Raw genomic sequence first — 22,714 nt, forward strand, 5'->3', positions numbered from 1 at the left:
TTTAAATGGTCCAGGGCTCCTCTGCCGAGCCAGCCACTGCCCGGACTCAGCCAGCCTCATCGGACTCCTGCAGGCAATCCCGACAGTCCCGCCACCGACTCTCCGGGCGCACCGGCCGCCCCAGCGTCTCCACCAGACTCGGCGTCCTTGTCCTCCGTCCTTGTCCTCTGCTGTACCTTTGCCGCCACTCCCGGCTGCCGCGCCCCGGTGCACACAGGTAAGCCACCTACCGCCGCCGCCGAGCACCTGGCCAGCCACCTCCGGCCCCTAGGATGCAGACGGTCGAGCGACTCCCCGTCTCCTACTTTTCCCGGTCTGCTTGCCCTAACTGTCCCTCATCATGCCCGGTCTAGCCGCTGGAAAGAACTTTCCGGAGCTGGTTCTCTCCAGCCTTAGGGTTCACAAACAGTTCCTCCAAGACACCCCCAGACTTTCTCACCTTTTCTCAAAAGTCTCTGACCTTTGCTGTCCGTATCCCCAAGTACATTCTAAAGGGCTGCAAGGGAAAACCCCAAATCACTTTATGCGCCTCTTCGTGGAACTTCACAATCCCCTGCGCCTGGCGCTCTCAGTTTTTACTGGATGCCCTCTGGAAACTAAATCCTTTTGCCGTTCTTTTCAACACACACACACACACACACACACACACACACACACACACACACACACACACACACACCGCTGCCCTCCTGGTCTCTGACTCTAACCTCCTGCGCTTCTTGCCACAGGCTCTGTGCTGGCCACAAAGGCTCTACCATGGAGCTGGTCTGGGGACTAGGTGTCCTGTTCCTGTTGCATATGTGCGGCAGCAATCGCATTCCAGGTGAGTCTCTGTCTCTCTCTGTCTCTCTGTCTCTCTCTCTCTGTCTCTCTCTCTGTCTCTCTCTCTGTCTCTCTCTCTGTCTCTCTCTCTTTCATCTCTCTCTCTCTCTCTCTCTCTCTCTCTCTCTCTCTCTCTCTCTCTCTCTCTCTCTCTCTCTCTCTCTGTAGAGGGGGTACAAGACAGCTCAGGTCTACCCCTCCTGTGTCCTCCCTAGGCTGGGTCCTCTGAGCCCTTAGTGCCAAGGCGCAGTTTCCCTCTCCGTGGTCATTGAGCTCTCGGTGACCACCAAGAGTTCTCACTTTGCCCCCTCACAGCCAAGACCTACACCCTCACCCCCAGCCTCGAAAGCTGATTATCTTCTCCCACCCTACAGAGTCTGGGGGAGACAACAGTGTGTTTGACATCTTTGAACTCATTGGAGCTGCCCGCAAGGGCTCCGGCCGCCGACTGGTGAAGGGCCTTGACCAGTCCAGCCCTGCTTTCCGGATTGAAAATGCCAACCTGATTCCCCCTGTGCCTGATGACAAGTTCCAAGACCTACTGGATGCTGTGGGGGCCGACAAAGGCTTCATCTTCCTGGCTTCCTTGAGGCAGATGAAGAAGACTCGTGGCACACTCCTGGCTGTGGAGCGGAAAGATCGTACTGGCCAGATCTTCAGTGTGGTCTCCAACGGCAAAGCAGGCACCCTGGACCTGAGTCTGAGCCTGCCCGGGAAGCAACAAGTGGTGTCCGTGGAGGAAGCTCTCCTGGCCACTGGCCAGTGGAAGACCATCACTCTGTTTGTGCAAGAAGACAGAGCCCAACTCTACATTGACTGTGAGAAGATGGAGAGCGCTGAGCTGGACGTTCCCATCCAGAGCATCTTTACCAGGGATTTGGCCAGTGTCGCCAGGCTCCGCATCGCAAAGGGAGATGTCAATGACAATTTTCAGGTAAGTCTTCTTACCTGCCACGAGGGCTATGTGGAGATGTCTGTAGACTAAAGTATTCCCAAATACAGGGAGCATCAGACAACCCCAGGGGGGCTGGTTAAATCATACACCGCTGCCGCAAACTCCAGGGTTCAGATTTGGTAGGTCAGGTGAGGGGCCTGAGAAATTTCACTTCTAATACGAGTAAGTTGTAATGATCCAGGGCCTGGGAACCATGCTTTCAAAGCTACCCAGAGAGATAAATGGTTGCCCTACTACACTCAGCCTGTTCCAGTATCAGACACTCCTTGTACACTCTTAGGAAAATAACTTGTATCAAATCACCTACCAGTTTTAATGTGGCTTGAAAAGGATACTTTGTCAGCATTTGAGTCCCTGGGTAGGGTGTTCTGGATGCTTCCAGTCTGGATCCAAGGTAGTCTGGTCATGTGCTGTTCTGCCTTGTTTTTTTTCTTTTTTTCTTTTCTTTTTCTTCTTCTTCTTTTTTTTTTTTTCCAAGCATGGCTTTGAACTCCCACATTAACTTTGACACTGGGGAGTATCAGAGTATCCTGTCCTCCAGACTTGGGATCAGATTCCATTTCCTGTGTACCCCAAGCAGTCTGATAACCAGATAACTGGATTCTTTGTAAATTGCTCAAATTGGCAGAAGACACAATTAGGATTTGGATGTTGTTTGGCAGTTTACGTCCGTGTGTGTGTGTGTGTGTGTGTGTGTGTGTGATACTCTGGCCGGGTGATCTTAAACCAGTTCTTTTAAACTCACCGCATGCCTTTCCAAGCGGAATGAGGCAGGCTGTGCCACCCCCACCCCCAGCATTCTACAGTGTGTGTCCTCTGCCCACAGGGGGTGCTGCAGAATGTGAGGTTTGTGTTTGGAACCACCCCAGAAGACATTCTCAGGAACAAAGGCTGCTCCAGCTGTGAGTATCCCCCTGTGTTTCTGAGATTTGGAGAATTCTGGGGAATTCCACAAAAAACACCCTGATAAATAAGCAGTAGGATTTATACACAACGTCCCAGGGGGGACGTAGTTGAAGTATACAAAAGTGACCCTCAAAGGGTATTCCTCACATGCATGCACCCCTTCTACATTCATCCCTCATCCCAAATGGGATGTCTTTGACGACCAAGAACCTGCAGGGGCTGGGAGGCCAGCTGTTGAAGCCTTTCTATTACATGTTGTTTCTCAGCTGCTACCAACGTCCTCCTCACCCTTGACAACAACGTGGTGAATGGTTCCAGCCCTGCTATCCGCACCAACTACATCGGCCACAAAACAAAGGACCTGCAAGCCATCTGCGGCCTCTCCTGTGACGAACTATCCAGCATGGTCCTGGAACTCAGGGGCCTGCGCACCATCGTGACCACGCTCCAGGACAGCATCCGAAAAGTGGTCAGTGGCCTCTGCTCTCTCGTTTGCCAGCCCTTGAGGATCACCATAGGTGGTCCCATGGGAGACTGGACACTCACACGAGCATTCTCCCCTTTCAGACCGAGGAGAACAGAGAACTGGCCAGTGAGCTGAGGCGGCCTCCCCTCTGCTTCCACAATGGAATCCAGTACAAGAACAATGAGGAGTGGACCGTAGATAGCTGTACTGAGTGCCACTGTCAGGTAAGGGACACTCAGAGATCGCGGTAAGAATTGATGGCCTGTGTCTCAGGTAAGGGACACTCACAAACTGCAGTAAGAATTGATGGCCTGTGTCTTGGGAGATACTCAAGTGACCACACACATTTTTTAAATGTGCCCTGGCCTGCGACCAAAGTGATTTTTTTTCTTTAATATGTAATTATAACATCTACAAAATCTTTTTTACCTCTACAGAGTCCTTTTTAGCTCTCAGAAGGGTTATCAAAGTCTTAATTATGCACCAGGCTGAGTAGCTAAGAGAACAAACCTACCTAAACATTGGAATAATTTAGCTGCTTTAGTGTTCAAAGACCAAGTATTGAATGTCAGGTACATAAAACCTGCTTAGAGCGTTCTTTTTTGACCAGCCCTGATTGGTATTCAGCTCTGGCAAGGAGGTTCTTCTAACACTGTTCAGATCTCTAGCTCACCAGGAAAAACAAAGCTTAAATGCGAACCACTGGTGACTGAATTTGAGACATAACCTCCATTAAATTCTGATTTTTTTTCTCTAAAATGTGATAAAGCTGTATCTGCATTTGAGATGCTATGAGATATGGGCTACAAAGTTTGTTGATTTCCCTTATACAAATGTGCTGTTCTATAACTTCCACACCTGACAGAGCAGCAGTTAAAAAGAACTTTCCAAAGAATGGAGTGAGAATTCACCCTGCAACTTGGTGACACTGAGGTCTGCAGATCCAGCAGAGACGTCCCTCCTATAAAAACTGCTCTGCTAGAACGCTTACTGCCCTGACTGAGTCATGGCTTATAATGGAAATGTCACAGAAAGCTCCTCTTTGCAATATGCTTGGTAACACATTTCCCTCTCCTTCACTTGCCCTGCAGAACTCAGTCACCATCTGCAAAAAGGTGTCCTGCCCCATCATGCCCTGCTCCAATGCCACAGTTCCTGATGGAGAATGCTGCCCACGGTGTTGGCGTAAGTTCCTAAAATGATATAACCATTCTTCAGTGGCTAGCTCAGTTTGGGGGCATCCTGACAGCTGGGCACAGCACTGGAGCCCAGCCCCTCCCAGCTCCATCAGACTTTTCCAGGCAGATTCTTGCAGAGTGGACTTAGGTAACTAAAAGCTAGTCTGTTTGAACAGAACCCAAGCTTCCACGGTGACCAAACCTTAACCTTCCATCTGGATTATGGCATAGGCAATGATCTTGATGGAGTTTATGGGTTCTGGTGTTATGCTGTGAGGAGAAGAGTTGAATATGGCAGTAGTCTTAAGCTGGTTGCTTTTAGAAATTCATCTTTTTGTTAGAGAAAACTATCCACCAGAGAATTTATAGAAACTGGTATAAGCATTGGACTGAGGGTTGAAAAGCTACCTGTTTTATCTGCAGTGAGAGGAAACCTAAGAGATTAGGATCTGCTGAAGTTCCAGGGTAATAACAGAAATCAGCTACTATACCGCTCTGAGACAGTCTGCCTCTGGGGCTTGTTGCCCGTATAATCACTTTGTTGAGGAGCTATTTTAATGCAGAAAGTGCAAGTCATAAAAGTGACTCATCGTGGATCAGAGAGAAATCAGGGATGTCGAATTTCCCTTTACTCACACGCACAGAGTGACACACATGAGCCATGGGTCAGAATAATCAATCCCATGGGAGCAATTTTGGCACAACGATGTTTTTCTGAATTATCTCTTTCTGTCCAACATCTGTCGGAGGTGTGAGTTACAGGGAAGAAAGCCGGCTGAGAGCTAGCAGAGCTGTGAGCCTAAATTAGGGTTTGCTAGGAAGACTTTCAACCGATGACAAATGGAAATGACAGTCCCCTGTCCTCTGATAGGCGACACATGTCATTGTCACACGTGTCTAAGCAGATGGTAAGCAAGCATATTCTCCTCTTGTGAAAAGCATGAAAACCCCAGACCACACAAAAGCCTGTGAAATGATGAGCTCCACTCTCGTTATCACTTGGGTAGCCAAGCATCTGGCGTACACACAAATATCAACAACTTCTATTTGTTAATCATGCTTCCATAAAGCTAGAAGTATGGAGAAAAGAAGGATTTTAAAAAGAAACCCATTGCTTTGCAACCTCAGGCAACGAAGGGCCCTGAACGGAGCCCTCTAAAGAGCAGTTTATCCTAGATACAGGGGCCAAATGATCCTGTTTCTCCCCACAGCCAGCGACTCTGCTGATGATGGCTGGTCCCCCTGGTCTGAGTGGACGTCCTGCTCGGCAACGTGTGGCAATGGAATTCAGCAACGTGGTCGCTCCTGTGACAGCCTCAACAACAGATGTGAGGGCTCTTCAGTACAGACGAGGACCTGCCACATTCAGGAGTGTGACAAGAGATGTAAGCACCAAGGCGGCGAAGGGGTGGCAATCTCACTTCTCAATGTTGTCACCACCAAGGGCAGCTCCACAGCAAGGAGTCTGAGGGCACAGGTTCTGGGCTTGGGATCGGAGCCGCAATTACACTCCTAATCTCTGCACTCCTAATCTCTGCACTCCTGATCTCTGCACTCCTAATCTCTGCACTCCTGATCTCTGCACTCCTAATCTCTGCACTCCTAATCTCTGCACTCCTAATCTCTGCACTCCTGATCTCTGCACTCCTAATCTCTGCACTCCTAATCTCTGCACTCCTAATCTCTGCACTCCTGATCTCTGCACTCCTAATCTCTGCACTCCTGATCTCTGCACTCCTAATCTCTGCACTCCTGAGAATGACCTTCCCTCTCCGAGCTTCCTCCGCATCTATTACATGGGAACAATAACCATTCTTGATAAAGTTTTATTAGGCATTTTCTCTAGATAAGGCACACGAAACAATTAGAATAGAGCTTGGCTCTTGGCCAGTAGCCTATAAATGTTGAGCTAATGACATCAGCTCACACAGACAGCTAAATACCATCTTTCCTGTGCTAGTTTTTCCACTGACATTGGCATGTGGCCATAGTTTCTACTGCACACTTGTTTAAGTGGCCATTGCTCACTTGCTAGAATTATTGGTGTCTGATACTTTCTTTGTGGCCTTCTCCAGGGCAGCCCCAGTTGTGACCATCAGATTTACCTTTCAGTTAAGCAGGATGGTGGCTGGAGTCACTGGTCCCCATGGTCGTCTTGTTCCGTGACCTGTGGTGATGGTGTTATCACAAGGATCCGGCTCTGCAACTCTCCCAGCCCCCAGATGAACGGGAAGCCCTGTGAGGGTGAAGCTCGGGAGACCAAAGCCTGCAAGAAAGATGCCTGCCCAAGTAAGTGTGGGCCTGACCCAGGGACATATGGGAGGCGGCTGTACCCAGCTGGTGGCCTCCTATCTGTGGCCTCCAGCTCAGTGGGCCGTGGAGCATGGGAGCCCACTCACTAGAGAAACAAACAGAAACCAAGTCCTGCGTGCTCAGCAGCTTCTTTTAATGGAAAACAGAAAGAAAACCATTTCAGCCATCCCCAATTCCCAAACATTCTCCCCATGGGCTGGATTCGAAAGCATTTCTGACAGGCTCAGGACAGGTTTCTGGGACAGCGAAGGCACCTGAAAACTGGATTTTTACATGTGACTCATTTTCTTACAGTCAATGGAGGCTGGGGTCCCTGGTCACCATGGGACATCTGCTCTGTCACCTGTGGCGGAGGCGTGCAGAGACGCAGCCGGCTCTGTAACAACCCCACACCCCAGTTCGGAGGCAAAGACTGTGTTGGTGACGTGACTGAAAATCAAGTTTGCAACAAGCAGGACTGTCCAATTGGTAAGCTGTGAAGCCAGCAACCAAACCACCCTGGGAGCTTTCTGTTTTGTGAATGTCAAGTCAGGACTCACCAGGGGGGAGGGAGATTATCCGGCTTTGACTGGTCCTGGTCGTCTGATTACTCTAAGATGCAGTGGGGGGGGGGGGGGGGACCATTACCAGTAGCAAAGGCCCTACAATGTCTTATTCTGTACCGTTTTTAAGTAGCACAACGTGGTAATGGCAACTTAGACCCAACCATTTCCCTGTCTCTTGCCTCATCTCAGATGGATGCCTGTCCAACCCCTGCTTTGCTGGTGCCAAGTGTACCAGCTATCCTGATGGTAGCTGGAAATGTGGTGCCTGTCCTCCTGGCTACAGTGGAAATGGCATCCAGTGCAAGGATGTTGATGAGGTAAGCAACCAGCGGCTCTAAGGTATCAGAACGGAGAAAGCAGCTAACCCGGCCCAGGGCCCTTCCTTAAGACGGTGTTTGCCAATTGTTAAGCAAAATCTCACTTCGTCCACAGTGCAAAGAAGTGCCCGACGCCTGCTTCAATCACAATGGAGAACACCGGTGTGAGAACACAGACCCTGGCTACAACTGCCTGCCCTGCCCACCACGATTCACTGGCTCACAGCCCTTCGGCCGGGGTGTCGAACACGCCATGGCCAACAAACAGGTAGAGTAGAGAAGTGGGCCAGAGTAGAAGAGGGCTGTCCTCGGCCCAACAACTGACGGGCAGAGAGGGCACTCACTGCATGCACAGTGGGCAGCCAACGTATTCGAAAATGCGGGGCCGAGAGAAGCTGTGACCGGGTGGGCTTGCACATGCCATGTTTTAGAAGCTGAGCAGCTCCAAGAAAATTCAGTGTAAAACAGCATTTGCCAGTAGCCTGGGTATACTCAGAGAGAGTGGAGAGGGACAGAGGAATCCCACCTTTCTCCTAACGGGGCCACTGTCGCGTCAGGATGGGAGGGGTCTGGACTCTCTGGTGTCTTGGGGCTTTCGAACATTCTGTGATAGCATTGGGACCCTGTACCCTCAGGTGTGCAAGCCACGAAACCCCTGCACAGATGGGACGCACGACTGCAACAAGAATGCCAAGTGCAACTACCTGGGCCACTACAGCGACCCCATGTACCGCTGTGAGTGCAAGCCTGGCTACGCGGGCAATGGCATCATCTGTGGAGAGGACACAGACCTCGACGGCTGGCCTAACGAGAACCTGGTGTGTGTGGCCAACGCAACCTACCACTGCAAAAAGGTACGGCCAGCCGCCCTCACAGGTTCCCCTCTCGGGAGTATGCGAAGGAATTCTGGGTGTTGGAAAACTGAAAACGAGACAAAGACTAAATCTCCCAGACACAGAAGGGCACTGACACCCATTAGCATGGAGTCATTTTGGTGCCAAGATCTTGAATGAGACAGGAGGTATGGAGCCTAGAGTATTTATACAGACTCCACAAGAGCAGCCTCCCAAAATACCCTTCGAGGCTTCACCCTGACATAAAAGCATGCCTGCACCTGAGCATCCTATTAGGCTATCCCGGTGTGGCCCTCCAGGTATGTGCCCATGCTAACTGTCGCTGTCACGTGTGTCTCCTTCTTAGGACAACTGCCCCAACCTTCCCAACTCGGGACAGGAAGACTATGACAGAGATGGGATCGGCGATGCCTGTGATGACGATGACGACAACGACAAGATCCCGGATGACAGGGTAGGGACAACATGCTCTCTATCCCCCCTTCATCCCGAGACACTAGGATGTGCAGGCATTGCAGAGTGATAGCAAAAACATACCACACCGATCTACAGGACAGTTAGAAACTGGTCACTGTGTCTCCATCGTTCGAGGACACAGATGTTGCTTAAAGGATTGTTAGAGTTTCGTTTTTCATCACCGCCTCCCCCAGTTTTGAGAAATTACAGCAAATACACTTAGCATTCTGCTCCCCAGAATCAATTCAGATGTAATGTCTAAATGCGTGTGTTTTTATAATGAGAGCTGAGACGATAAGTTATGTCCTGTATCTCTCTTAATTGTAACCAAAAAGAAATCCAGTTTTCATCCATCACATCTTCCTGTCTTGATATTTTACTTACGCTGAATACTCAGTTAGTGTATTGACCAAGTACAAGGTCAACTGCTGCAGACCTTTGAGGGTGTATAACACTGTGTATGAGGTTGAGGGCATCAGCTGGTCTCCCAGGCAGCATCACAGAGCGTCCATTTCTCCTCTTTGCAGGACAACTGCCCATTCCATTATAACCCGGCCCAGTATGACTACGACAGAGATGATGTGGGAGACCGCTGTGACAACTGCCCTTACAACCACAACCCTGACCAGGCAGACACAGACAACAACGGAGAGGGAGATGCCTGTGCCGTGGACATCGACGGAGACGGTAAGGCATCCCCCGGCTTGACAGCCTGAAGAGACGGTGACAGGCGCAGCTTACCTGGTGGCTGTTGATGAATGATTCAGTTGAAATATAAGGGGCCTCAGGACTCAGCTCCCATCTGCACCTCCTCCGCAGGAATCCTCAATGAGCGAGACAACTGCCAGTATGTTTACAATGTGGACCAGAGGGACACTGACATGGATGGGGTTGGAGATCAGTGTGACAACTGCCCCCTGGAACACAATCCAGACCAGGTAGGTAGACTCCTTTCAGAATCTCTCGGTGAGCTATTGTGTCTCCTCTCTATGCCTTTAAAACAGTGAGTTCAAGAGACGTCAAACCCTCCCATTACTGGGGCTCCCAGGACAGCCAGAGCCATTTGCAATGTGTGCCTGTAGAGTTTGCCTGACATGAACCCTTGGCAAACTCTTCCAGGGGTTAGTGTGGAAACCCTGTGACCTCAGTCCTGTTTGCTGCCACCATTAAGACAAATTACACAAAGAGCTGGGATGGACAGTTCTACAGTCCTATCCGACGCATGTGAGACAGAGGAAGGCAGTGTCCAGAAGCAAAATAAGCACCTGTGTTGTGGCTAGCAAGAGAGTCCACCAGGAATCAGGAAGCTGAAATACTTCTCAAAGCTGGAGAATTTCTCCCATTCTCCCAATGAGCCCAGCCTCGTGGGCTCCTCCCGGCACAAGCTGGGGTGCTACCAATGGTGCAGATGCGTGTAACACACGGGCTCCCAGTAGAGTGTTCCCTTTCCTATCACCGTGCATCGCATGTAGGGGAAAAGTTCAGCAGGTTTTCTGTTTTCTAAAATGATGCTTCTGAAAGGTTTAGCAATCCGAAATTTGAACAGAACTTTTTTAAGGATTAGAGAAATGAGAATTGAAGTTTCTCCTAATTAGGAAGTTATATCATACTAAAAGCAAGATGACTTAAAGCCATCATCATAGGAAACCCTGAGGGCCTGTATTCTCTGCTGGCCACGTGGCACTGAGATGGCCTCCTCTGAGTTTGGGTCTACCAGACATTAAACATCTGAAATAGCAGTTAACCTCACTGAGTGGGCTTCCGATTCCTCAGATTAGAATAAATTTTATAAGCAAATTCAATCATTATATAAAAACCTCAAAAGCAAAGAGTATAAATAGTGTCAAGGAAGCATCCAGTTTTTATAGAAATGGTCCCTAAGCACCTCACACATACCAAATGCTATGGACTCTGGGAAAGTCTGCTTCAAAAAAAATTTAGAGTTTGACTTTATCCAACAGATGAAATCTTTATGGAATAGATGTAGAAATCCAAAAGCCTCAAAAACAAAAAAGTAATTAATGTCTCATACATATTATGCAGACAGTCTGCATAGACCACTGCCATGACTCAAGGCCTAGAGTAGAGGTTGGCCTGTCAATATTTGCTTTTGATGTCAATGGGAAATTACAAAATGTACATTAAGATATAAATAATAAACATTGCATTCCCTCGAGTGATTTAAAAATAACTCTGTGTTAATTAGAAAGTCTTCTGATGTATATTTTTAAAATATTAAATCTCTCTTCTCAATTTTCATGTAAAAATAAGGATCAAGGTAAAACTCTCTTTAAAACTTAGTGTGTCTTTCTGTGGTACTAGAGAAGTAAACATGAGTCCCGTATCTATGTCCAACGCAGAGAATGCTCCCTGCCCCGGGGCATTAATGTTCCCTTTACCCTGGTGTCTGTTGTTTGGCTCACCCGCCGTTGATGCCTCTCTTCCAGCTGGACTCTGACTCCGACCGCATAGGGGACACCTGTGACAACAATCAGGACATCGATGAGGATGGCCATCAGAACAATATGGACAACTGTCCCTACGTGCCTAACGCCAACCAGGCCGACCATGATAAAGACGGCAAAGGGGACGCCTGCGACCATGATGACGACAATGACGGCATTCCTGATGACAGGGACAATTGCAGACTGGTGCCCAACCCCGACCAGAAGGACTCTGATGGTGAGTCACCGTGGTCAGTACCGAACAGCATAACTGACTCCTTAGCTGTCCAGACACAAGAAATGAAAACGGAGCATCTGAGAGGACAGAGGAACAAAACACCAGTTTTTACAAGATTGTAACTTGGTGACCCACTCATAATAGCATTTCATAATTTCACAGAACTTTTGCCTTCTTTGACCTTAGGTGATGGCCGAGGTGATGCCTGCAAAGACGACTTTGATCATGACAACGTGCCAGACATTGATGACATCTGTCCTGAGAATGTCGACATCAGTGAAACCGATTTCCGCCGGTTCCAGATGATTCCTCTAGATCCCAAAGGGACCTCCCAAAATGACCCTAACTGGGTTGTACGCCATCAGGGCAAAGAACTTGTCCAGACTGTAAACTGTGATCCTGGTCTTGCTGTAGGTGAGTAGTGAGTTCCTTAGATCCAGAGGGGTATGCTGGAAGGAGGAAAATATGAATTATGATCGTTGAGCCTTTAATCCAACTCTGGCCTTGCCTTCCAGGTTACGATGAGTTTAATGCCGTGGACTTCAGTGGTACCTTCTTCATTAACACCGAGAGGGACGACGACTATGCCGGCTTTGTGTTCGGCTACCAGTCCAGCAGCCGCTTCTACGTTGTGATGTGGAAACAAGTCACTCAATCCTACTGGGACACCAACCCCACCAGGGCTCAGGGATATTCGGGCCTGTCGGTAAAGGTTGTGAATTCCACCACAGGACCTGGCGAGCACCTGCGCAATGCTCTCTGGCACACAGGAAACACCCCTGGCCAGGTAAGAAGCGACATCATCTAGAAGGGAGAGTTGATGGGCCCTGGGGGAGTACAGGAGACAGTCGGCACCAGGGAGTCTTGGCTGTCAAGTTCCCAGCATTACCAACCGTGGTACAAAACCATAGTGTGCTGGAAGCAAGTGGGCTCTGACCAAGAGTTCCCCTTTAAGCCCTCAGGCAGCTCCAGCCACTTCAAACCAGACCCTCCTTCCCTTTCCTTCTCTCTGGTTTATAGTCACTGAGTGGCACACAGTAAGTGTGAGATGCCTTGGGGAAAAGCCAAACTGCCCCTTCTCCAAATACGGGTCGACTCGGTGCCTTTTAAGCAGTTTCTTGTGGAATGAAATAGGAATCTTCGGAGGGAGCTGTGTTTCAACCTTTTCTGGTCCTTTTCCTTCAGGTGCGCACCCTGTGGCATGACCCCCGTCACATAGGCTGGAAGGATTTCACTGCTTACAGATGGCGTCTCAGCCACAGGCCAAAGACAGGTTACATCAGGTAAGATTGCGATGATTGGATTTCACTGTAGTCACACCGAATAGGCTCAAAGGATAAGACCAGGAAGTAACAGTCTCATGAATGAGATTTTCTTTTCTTTTTCTTTTTCTGTGCAGAGTGGTGATGTATGAAGGAAAGAAAATCATGGCCGACTCAGGACCCATCTATGATAAAACCTACGCTGGTGGTAGACTAGGTCTATTTGTCTTCTCTCAAGAAATGGTCTTCTTCTCAGACATGAAATACGAATGTCGAGGTAGGAGCAACACTGTGATGAATATACAGTTGACATGTCCACAGATCAACAAGGCTGACAATGACGGGAGGCTCTGATTTGAAGACTATGTCCGGGAGAGAGCAAGAGTCACTTCTGTTTTGCTTTTGAGGATACAATGCTAAACACGAAGTGATGTCTATAGAGTCCAGCTAGGTCTATAGATAGGAGCTAGGCCAGCTTGTCTCTGAACTCTTCCCACACAGGTCAGAGGCAGACAGTAAGCAAGTTGCTACCAACATTAGACCTTACTGGTAGCACTTTAAAGATCTGCGTGCTTACATACCTCGCCCTTGGCTTATGATGATCTTCATGCCATCACAACACAAGCTGTTCTTCCCAAGACCAGGTGCAGAGAGAGTATTGATTTTCACTAATAACCTTAGCTTTATTGCCTCCCTTTTCCTCACCACATGATTACTTAAACTCTGAGCCTAGCATTGGACCTACCACTTCTTAGTACCTATTTACCGAGTCTGATGTCTGCAAGCTCAAAGGCATTGGGTATTAAGAGCAAAGACATCAAGAGTAAAGTCTCACCAACACGGCTGCCTAAACATGACCTAAACAAGGATGACACCACAAGACATGCTAATCTGCATGGGGTAGGGAGGCTCATGATTCTGTCCCTGTCAAAGCTAGAAGTTAGCCCTGAGTTGTTAGTCTGACGATTAATACTAAGATGACTGTATGCCTGTTGACTTCATATTCAATTATGTATATCTTTGTTCATTTAACAGATTCCTAATCGTTAGCTGTCGATCATAACCAGCGCTGGCACTGCACCTTCTGGAACCAAGGGCTAGAGAAAAAACCCCCGCCAGGATCACTTCTCCTTGCCTACCTTGCTTTTCTTCTTGCATAGTGCGGACTTCTAGAGCACGTGACCTGCCTCAAGAAAATGCTGTCTTCAAACCCAGACTCAGCACTCTCGGCCTTTAATGAATGAGAACGCATCTTCCAAGAACGTGAAGAATCACTTTGGTTTGCTTTTGTGAAAGCAAAAGTGTCTATTTACTTCCCGCTGGGAAGGTGCCCGCTCCACTCTGCCTTGCTCACAGAGCCCAGGGTTTCTGTGAGGCCGTCTCTGAGCAGCACACTCAGAAGCATTTTCAGGCATGTCAGAGAAAGAAGGACTCACTGGAACTCTCGGCACCAAACCCCCGCCCCCTGACATAGGTCCTCAGGAGTGGGGAAGCAGGAGCCAAAGCACTAGGGAGGATGCATACCCCAGCGACAATTGTATGAAGAAAATATGGAGGAGCTGTTACTTGTTCGGTACTAAATCGTTTTCAGGGGACAGAAAGACTTGTTGCATTTCCTCATGCTGGCTCGTGTGGGCTAACCCAGCCATCGATGAAAGCCTGGCTTCTGGACATCCTCCCTTGGGGCGCTTTCACCTGCAGTGGCCAGGGTAGGGGGTCAGAAGTGTAAGGCAGTGCTGGCTGCCCTTGGCTGGTAACGCTGGAACTGTCAGTTTATTCTGCACATGCGATGTGCAGATTTAGCAGGAGCACAGGAGACCATCTCAGTGGGCTCTAGCTGCCTCTGCAGGGAGGGCAGCACGCCTTTATTTTATGGTTAGAAAGGCACAAAATTTCTTAATCAACCTAACTAAAACATTCCTTTTCCTTTTTTCTTTTTTCCCCCTCAGTTACCATGGAGTTTTCCATTTCTCTTCTGTTTTTTTTTTTTTTTTTTTTTGTGTAACAAACGCTTTAGCAATGTAATATATTTATATTCTTTTTCTCCCTATTCTGGAGGACCCGTCTGAAGGATTGTTACTGAAACAGGAAGTGTGGGGCTATCTGAATCATCCTCATAGTGAGTCTTTATGACTGTAAGATTGTAAATACCGATTATTTATTAACCCTGTTCTACCTGGAATTAGATTGCATGTGGCAAATGCTTGCGAGCAGGTAGCTGAGCAGCTCGGCAGACCTCTCCAAAGTCAGTGTGCAGAAAGCCAGCAGAAGCCACCACCTTTCACTTTGGGGCTTAGAGTGAATGACTTGGACTCCTTGGGCTTTTCTCCCTTCATTTCCTGTCTTTTCAAGTGGAATTAGGTGGCTGCCCGTTTGCACGAGTTTCTCCTTGTAAAGGGAGCCATGAACACTCTAAGGCTAGTCCACGCCACCCCTTGTGCCTGTTTCCAGGGAGAAGAAAACATAATCGCCTTCCTTTTTTCATTTTTTTTCATTTTCCCAAATGAGACAAAGGTGGAACTTATATACAAACATTACCTCATTTGTTGTGTGACTGAGTAAAGAATTTTGGATCAAGTAGAAAGAGTTTAAGTGTCAATAAACTTAAAACTACTGTCGTGTCTTAAGTCGGTGTTGTACATAGCATAAAAATCCTTCGCAGAAGATAATCCCAATAAAGAAATAGCTTTGAAATGTTAAATACAACTTCTTAAAGTTCTGGTTTTATTCTATCATCTTGTATACCATTGGTTTATTTTTATAAATTATTTTTTTTCGCATTGCCATTGGAATAGAGATCTCAGAATATGTAGATATGCTATTTAAATAATTTATCAGGAAATACTGTCTGTAGAGTTAGTATTTCTATTTTTATATGTTTGCACACTGAATTGAAGAAATGTTGGTTTTCCTTGTTTTGTTTTAGTTTGTTTCTTCGTTTTTTGTTTTGGCTTTTTACTTCCCAGTTTTTACTATTTGCAATGCCCTTTTTTTCTAGGAACATGCTTTTTGTACACATTTTTATCCATTTTACATTCTAAAGCAGTGTAACTTGTATATTACTGTTTCTTATGTACAAGGAACAACAATAAATCATATGGAAATTTATATTTATACTTACGGTGTCCGTGTTTGTTTTGTTCTTTTCTGTCTGGCTATCATGAGGTGTGGGCAAAAGCCATTCTTAACCCATAGCACATATGCAGTGTGGCAGGAAACAGCATTCATGGTTGCTATATGATTGACAGACACTAGACTCAGAAGACACATTTGCCAGATTTTTTGAAAGAGACACAAAGCATGAGTCTGCCATGTGAAAACCTTAAAGTAAAAATGACCCCTGGTCACCAGTCCTCAAAGGAAACATTACATACTTTATTAACATTGGGTGTCTTGTGTTGAATCCTCCAAGTCCAGTCCTGTCTCTAAAGGAACAGTGGTGACAAAGGAAAGGACAGCTGTGAGGACATGTGACTTCTCCTGACCTTAAGTGATGGCAGCAGGGTCACAGAACGGCAGCTCTCAGAGAAGTGTGAGGGGAGAGCTGGCCTGGACTCAGCAGAGTGCTCAAGACAACAGTTTGGAGAATACACACTCTGGGTCAAAAACAGATAATAAAGCAATGCAAAACGGGCTGGAGGGGTGACCCAGCAGGTAAGAGGGCTGAAGCATCTGCTGCTCCTCAAGAGGACCCTAGTCACAGCATCCCATGTGGGCAGCTCACTGGCTCCTGTAACACTGCTTCCAGGGGATCTGAGGCCCTCTATGCCCTCTTCTGGCCTTTGTAGGCACCTGCACACACACACACACACACACACACACACACACACACACACACACACACACACACCCGTTTTGATCATTTTGTTACAGCAATGCAAATTTTGGAAGGTATGTATGTGTGCATGAAATTATTCAGTGATGAGAATGCTAATCCTGTTCAAATGCTAAGCAGAATTTAAGTCTTGGGTGGATTAACCATGGATGTGGAAATCCAACTAATTTCTAGTTCTAATGAAGAGATCAATGAAGAAATTCTAGCAGGTGAAAGATGGCTTTGAGGTCTGGGAAACACTAGAAAAGACGGGCTGTGTGAGGTGGATCGCCTCCCTGGCCAGCCTTCTCTAGTGTTCTAAAGCCACTGACCTGGGTGGCACAATGACAAATATGAAGTGTCCCTTCACCCTGCAGACCCACGTGATGCAGTGAGAACTAGGATGTGGTGAGAAAATGATCTGAAAGTGAAAACTATCTGAAATGTGGCATCAGTTTCTCCCAGATTGCTCCATATGTGGATTCCAGGAGGAGAATTCTATTTAATTTTTAGCAAAATATTGCAACAAAACTGATGGAGAATGCCAAGATGAGGCAGAAAAAGTGGCCGGGTCAGAGCTTTTAGGCCAGGCTTGTTCCATTTTACTGTAAGAACGACCTTCAAGTCAGTAGATTACACCAGATTAAAGACTTGTTAAAAAACGAGAATTACATCATCAAGACGATAGATTTTTGACTCATACAGGAGTTTATTGTCATGTGTTCTGGGACTGTTTGGCTGAAAGGCCATAAACTGGGTCCTGGAGAATTTACAACCAAGGTAGTGTTGGTGGTTTACTAAAGAGTCCTGTCTAGAGAATTCCTTCCTAAAGTGCTCTCGCTCTCGCTCTCGCTCTCTCTCTCTCTCTCTCTCTCTTTCTCTCTTCTGTAATTTTTATTCTTGTTCTGGAGAAAACACCCCAGCTTTACAGGAAGCCAGTATGGTGTGGTGTGGTATGGTATGGTGTGGTGTGATGTGGTGTGGCGTGGCATGGCGTGGCGTGGCTCAGTTTGGTTCTCAATCAGGAGATTGCTTGTTATATTACACCGTATATCTTGCTTATGCACCCTTGCCCCTTTCAGCTAGCATGCTGTGGAATGATGTTACTCCTTTTAATTAAAAGGTTCATTACCAAACGTCATTATCACCTTCCCCTTACCTAACTTTGGCAATAGCCGGGTTCCTTATGCCTCAAACACCATCTGCAGAAGCATTCTGTAAAGTCATAAGCCTGTGCAGTTCCCATGGAAATGGTTTCTTTTGTGTTCCTCTCACCTTCCTTCCCTCTTCTCTCTCCTCCCCTTTCTCTCGGCCTCTGTCGCTCCACTCCCCCCCCCCCACCTTCACACACAGACAAGAAAAGCATGGATGGAGAAAGTCTAAACTCCTCTGAAAGTCTGGTGGGCAATAATGGCTTCGCTCTGTCCCACTCCAAGTGCCCCCCACGTCACCTCTGCCCTCTGATTGTTCCCACCAAACTCTTCAGTACCCAGGAGTGCCACAAATCGTTCTGGGAGAACCCAAGATTGTGATTTTTTTTTAACTTTTACAAGCATCACATAGCAAAACTCAGGCATTAAGACAAACCACACTGTAGTACATGGACGTCAGTGTGGGCCATTGCTATTTTAAATGGATGAACAGTAGGCTGTGGGTGTGGCTCCATGGTAGAGGGCTTGACTAGCATGTGCAAGGCCCTTGGTTCAATCCCCTGTACCTCAAAAACAAAATCAACAGAAATGGACAAGCAGCAAACTGAAACAGGAAGGCAGGCTAAAGACATCCATAGGATGTGGATGCTTGAATAGCTATAGAGTTCTTCGTTTCAACAAGTCAGGAAAATATGCAAGCTATCATTAATGTCAAACAGGGCCAGCACACAAAGGTGTGCTGACGAAATGAACAATACTGTACATGCAGTAATCCAAACTGTATTAAAGCCAGGGCCACAATAAGCTTATTGTGAATTAGGAATGAACTAGTCTTGCATCTATGAGGAAGCCAACTCAACATACACGTGAGGCCATAAAAGCTTCTCACGAGATCAGATTACAGACTCAGAACTGGACAAACATTCTCTCTTGAAATAGTGCTACAGGCTTTCTCTTAATAAGGTTCACCTTTATTTCCTGCATGCTAAAGGCCCACATTCCACAGGAACATAACAGACTGAGAATAATAAATAATCCATCACACTCCAATTTAAGAGAGATATCATCTGGCTCAGTGGTTAAGAGTACTGGCTGCCCCTCCAGAGGACCCAGGTTCAATTCCCAGCACCCACATGGCAGCTCACACCTGTCAGTAACTCCAGTTCCAGGGATCCAATTCTCTCACACAGACATACACGCAGGCAAAATACTAATGTACATAAAATAAAAATAAACTATTTCAAAATGCATTTATTTAAAAAAAGAAAGAAAAGAAAAGAAAGGGAGCGTCACCAACAAGGGAGCAGACTCTGCTCTCCTTCCTTTGTTATGGGAACTCGTTTCTCCCCGAGGTGAGCTGTACTTATCGACAAACAGTAGACAGGCACAGAGAAGGGAAATCAGAGGCAGAACAAACAGCCACGGTGGCCACATTCACCTGAATCAGATAGAGTTGAAACATGTAAGCCCAAGGCAGTGGGCTGGAGGGTCAACTTAGTGACAGTGTTTGCCTCCATGCACAAGGCCCTAAGTTCAATCCCCGGCACTGCCCCCAAAGAATCAAATATAGAGCAACAAATTCCTGTGTGCCACACTTAACACAGCCCTTGTGTATGTTACAATGTTGGTTTTTATAAAGTATCCTTGAGATTGTAACATTAACAATACATTTGTAAACAATTTTCCCATGAATTTCAATGAATAAAAACCAACAAGCATTTATACTCCAAGTTTCAAAATTACCAAAGGAATGAATGTAATCAGCAAAGAAGGGAATTCAAATGTTGAAATCATTTGAAGAATAGTCTCTATGATGCATTCATTGAATACAAAGAATTCAAGAAAAATATATATAATGCAACTTGATTTCCAACTTTCTTAAGCTTAAACCCCAGAAAGTCATGCTTCATGTTCTTCTGGTTCATCCACAGCAACTCCAGCCTCCTGTTTATCTGCTAACAAAATAGTCACAGTGATTATACAATCAGAAGCATATGCATAAGTAAGAAAAATCATCAATCAGAAACACACGCATAATTAAGAAAAATCATTCAGCCTATTAAGCATTAAGTCATTCATTCCGCTGTATAATACAATGACTACAGCCTATTATTATAGAATAGTCACCACAGACTGCAGACAAGTCCACAGGGAAAAAGAAGGCATCTGTCTTCCCTGGAGTTATAGTTCAGAAAACAATCGAGGGTTGAAGGACTGAAGATTTAGGGGAAGACATCAAAATTACCTTTTTGCTTTCTACTAAGTTTCTGAGGAGTAGGCTGAAGCCCAAAGTAAATGCTCCATGGAGGACAGATGAGGCCAATCGCCTTTTTCCTCTTAAAAGAGAGAGGGAAGAATTGTTCCACCAATGGGGCATATTTTTCTACCTTCGATAGAAAAGTTAGCAAAAAAGGTAGAACCACAATGAAATCAAATAAGAGAAGACAATAAAAGGGGAATAAGGAGAAAGCTGTAGGACGTGGGATCAAAAACTGTCAATTCTTCAAAAGGTTACCATAGGCCTGGCAATTCCACTTCTAGGTATATGCCCAAGCTGGGGGATGGGAACAGGGAAAACCAGGATGTAGAGGGAGCTGGGACAGATAAGAAAGGGACATGCATTCCCTGTGCTTTGTAAATTTGAGTCCTTCTCTGTGCAGTGGTCAAATCCCACCCAGTGAAGGGCAGTTCACCCTTGGGGGCTGACCTTTAATTCCACCTCCCATCTCCCCAGCATTCACTGTTCCTTCTATAATGTTATCCAACTCAATATTGACTCTGATTTTGAGCCTAAGTGATTAAAGAAAGAGGAATCAGGAGAGAAATGGTAGTGAAGAGGGAAAGACGAAGAAATGAGTGTGGGGTTGTCAAGTTGCCTGGAAGTCAGGTAGAAACATGGGACCAGAATGTTAGTTCAAGATCAACCAGTCATAGACCTGAAAGGGAACAGATAGAGACATTAGATAGATAGATAGATAGATAGATAGATAGATAGATAGATAGATAGATAGATAGATAGATAGATGATAGATGGATGGATGGATATATAGGCAGGTAGATAGGTGATAGATATAGATAGATAGATAGATAGATAGATAGATAGATAGATAGATAGATAGATAGATAGATAGATAGATAGATAGACAGACAGACATAATGGGCTTTAAAGTAGACTACATTAGAGATTAAAGTTTAAGCTGTTTAAATAGGCTCACAAATTATGACATCAATTTCTGATACGAATTAGTAATTTAATACTTGTTCATATTAAAATCTACCCATAGTGATTGACTCCTATGCCACTGTACTATTGTAAAATGCAAGACTGAACCATGGCTTCATATCTGGAAATGTAAGAGTGATCTGGGCAGGTATTTCACATCTGAGCATGGTATTTTACAAACCCATTCCCTGAAAGAAAATTTTAATCACTAAAGGTTGAAATCTTTTTAAAGATTCAAAATACTTTTCTCTTTTTCTCTAAAACCAATGTTTTCTGGATATCAGAATTATAATGAAGGATAATACACTCAGAAGAGTGTTAACCTCTCCTTGGCCTCTTAAGAACACTGATAAATACGCACCTAGGTTTGCAAGCTCCTAATGACAGCATCTGGGCTTACATTAGATGTGCATCACTGCATTCTCATCTAATTTAACTCATAATATCTTTATGTTGAGATGATTCTGAGAAATATTCACAAAACACATGCTCTCCAGCCTACCTACTACTGGTTTCTCTGGATGGCTGAGTTTCGGCGGGTGGTCATCTGAGGAGGAGTCCACACTGATGTCATCCAGGGGATCATCCAAGAAAGGGGGCTTTTTTAGTCTCCCAATGCCAATGGTCTTTGACATAAAATAGTCTGCTGCATCATCGAAAGCCCCCTCCTTGGAGAACTGGAGGCATTTCATGGTCTCCACTTCAATGATGAGAGCTTCCGGTTTGTAGTGCCCAGCCAAGGCTTTGGTGAGATAGGAGCCTACAGCAGACCCACACCCCTCCTTCTTGGGCCTCTTTGCATCATCTAGCTGGGTTTTCTGGACCTTGGCTTCGGACTCATCTAGTAACTCACAGGGAGTGGATGGGCAAAGCTGTGGGAGCCCACGTGCTGTATCAATATCTTTGTCTTCTCTTTCAGAAGAAAGGCCAAGAGGGTTGCATTTCTGTTGGGATACACACTCATCTAGGAGACACTTGAGCTGTTCCGCAGAGAGACGTAGTGTGAAGTTTAACTGAGGAAACAGATCAAAAGTTTTCATAGTCAGTTGGCTGATTCAATATGTTTATTTTGGGTAAACTTCCAGGAATACAGTAGAACTTCAAGTGTCAGGAAAGTCCACACCCAACACATGCAAATGGGAAACTAAGTTGTTTTCAAGGGTCCAAAGCTGTAGGACGCTAAACAGTAACCTACAGAATAGATTTAGAATCAACTGTACACAGTAATCTGGAGGAGGTAATCATATAACACAGATAAAAATGAACCACTGCACCATCCACTAGCACCCTCTTAACACAGAGAAACACCAGGAGTCAAAGATGAAGTCTCTTCCACTGGGTCACAAGGAAAGGAATCCTTCCATAATTTCCAGTCTGAATTCCTCTGTCTCCACCCAGTCCTCAGTGGAAGCCACATGCAATTCAATTCTGAAACTGGGGGAAACAAGGACCAAAGGCACCTGCCCCCCAGGATGCACCACTCATGTGTCTGTCCACAGCTCTCAGTAGACAATACTGCTGAGGACAGAAAAGGAAGGCTGAAGGTGTGGCCCATCCTGAGATGTGTAATTGCTTCAAAGTTACAGGCCCAGGCAGAGGCCAGGGGCATTCCAAGAGCAGTGCATTCGGGTAGAAAGATTTGATCACATGGATTCAATCTCCACTTGTAAAGATTATCCAGGGCGAGTGTTTTAAACAAGACATGAATTTAAAAACACTTTTTTCCAGTCATGTGTCACCACACCTGGTTTATACCGCAGAGACTTGAAC

At 46.3% G+C, this 22,714-nt stretch overlaps 2 protein-coding genes across 10 annotated transcripts in view; one reads left to right on the forward strand and one right to left on the reverse strand.

Annotated features, from left to right (window-relative positions):
* The first annotated feature begins 17 nt into the window (after positions 1-17).
* On the forward strand, positions 18-15,870 carry Thbs1 (thrombospondin 1). The gene is made up of 22 exons (XM_076570333.1): positions 18-217; positions 729-823; positions 1,197-1,756; positions 2,604-2,679; positions 2,950-3,152; positions 3,251-3,373; positions 4,241-4,334; positions 5,539-5,712; positions 6,440-6,616; positions 6,935-7,108; positions 7,375-7,502; positions 7,618-7,770; positions 8,138-8,356; positions 8,703-8,810; positions 9,340-9,499; positions 9,632-9,750; positions 11,260-11,494; positions 11,681-11,908; positions 12,010-12,281; positions 12,680-12,777; positions 12,894-13,033; positions 13,792-15,870. The coding sequence occupies exons 2-22, from the start codon at positions 757-759 to the stop codon at positions 13,797-13,799; spliced, it is 3,516 nt and encodes a 1,171-aa protein (XP_076426448.1). The 5' UTR covers positions 18-217; positions 729-756; the 3' UTR covers positions 13,800-15,870.
* Positions 15,871-19,452: 3,582 nt separating this feature from the next.
* The window catches only part of Fsip1 (fibrous sheath interacting protein 1), a 131,865-nt gene continuing 128,603 nt past the window's right edge, over positions 19,453-22,714 (reverse strand). For 5 of the 9 annotated variants that reach the window (XM_076570337.1, XM_042275941.2, XM_042275943.2 and 2 more), the window contains 2 exons: positions 21,447-21,957; positions 19,453-19,676 (listed from right to left, as the gene is read on the reverse strand). In XM_076570337.1, the coding sequence (XP_076426452.1) occupies positions 19,621-19,676; positions 21,447-21,957 (567 nt within the window). In that variant the 3' untranslated portion in view covers positions 19,453-19,620. The remainder of the gene's footprint in view (positions 19,677-21,446; positions 21,958-22,714) is intronic. The other 4 variants (XM_076570335.1, XM_076570336.1, XM_042275940.2 and 1 more) reach the window with 1 other exon arrangement.

Source organism: Peromyscus maniculatus, chromosome 4, assembly GCF_049852395.1.
Source record: "Peromyscus maniculatus bairdii isolate BWxNUB_F1_BW_parent chromosome 4, HU_Pman_BW_mat_3.1, whole genome shotgun sequence".
NCBI lineage: Eukaryota > Metazoa > Chordata > Mammalia > Rodentia > Cricetidae > Peromyscus > Peromyscus maniculatus.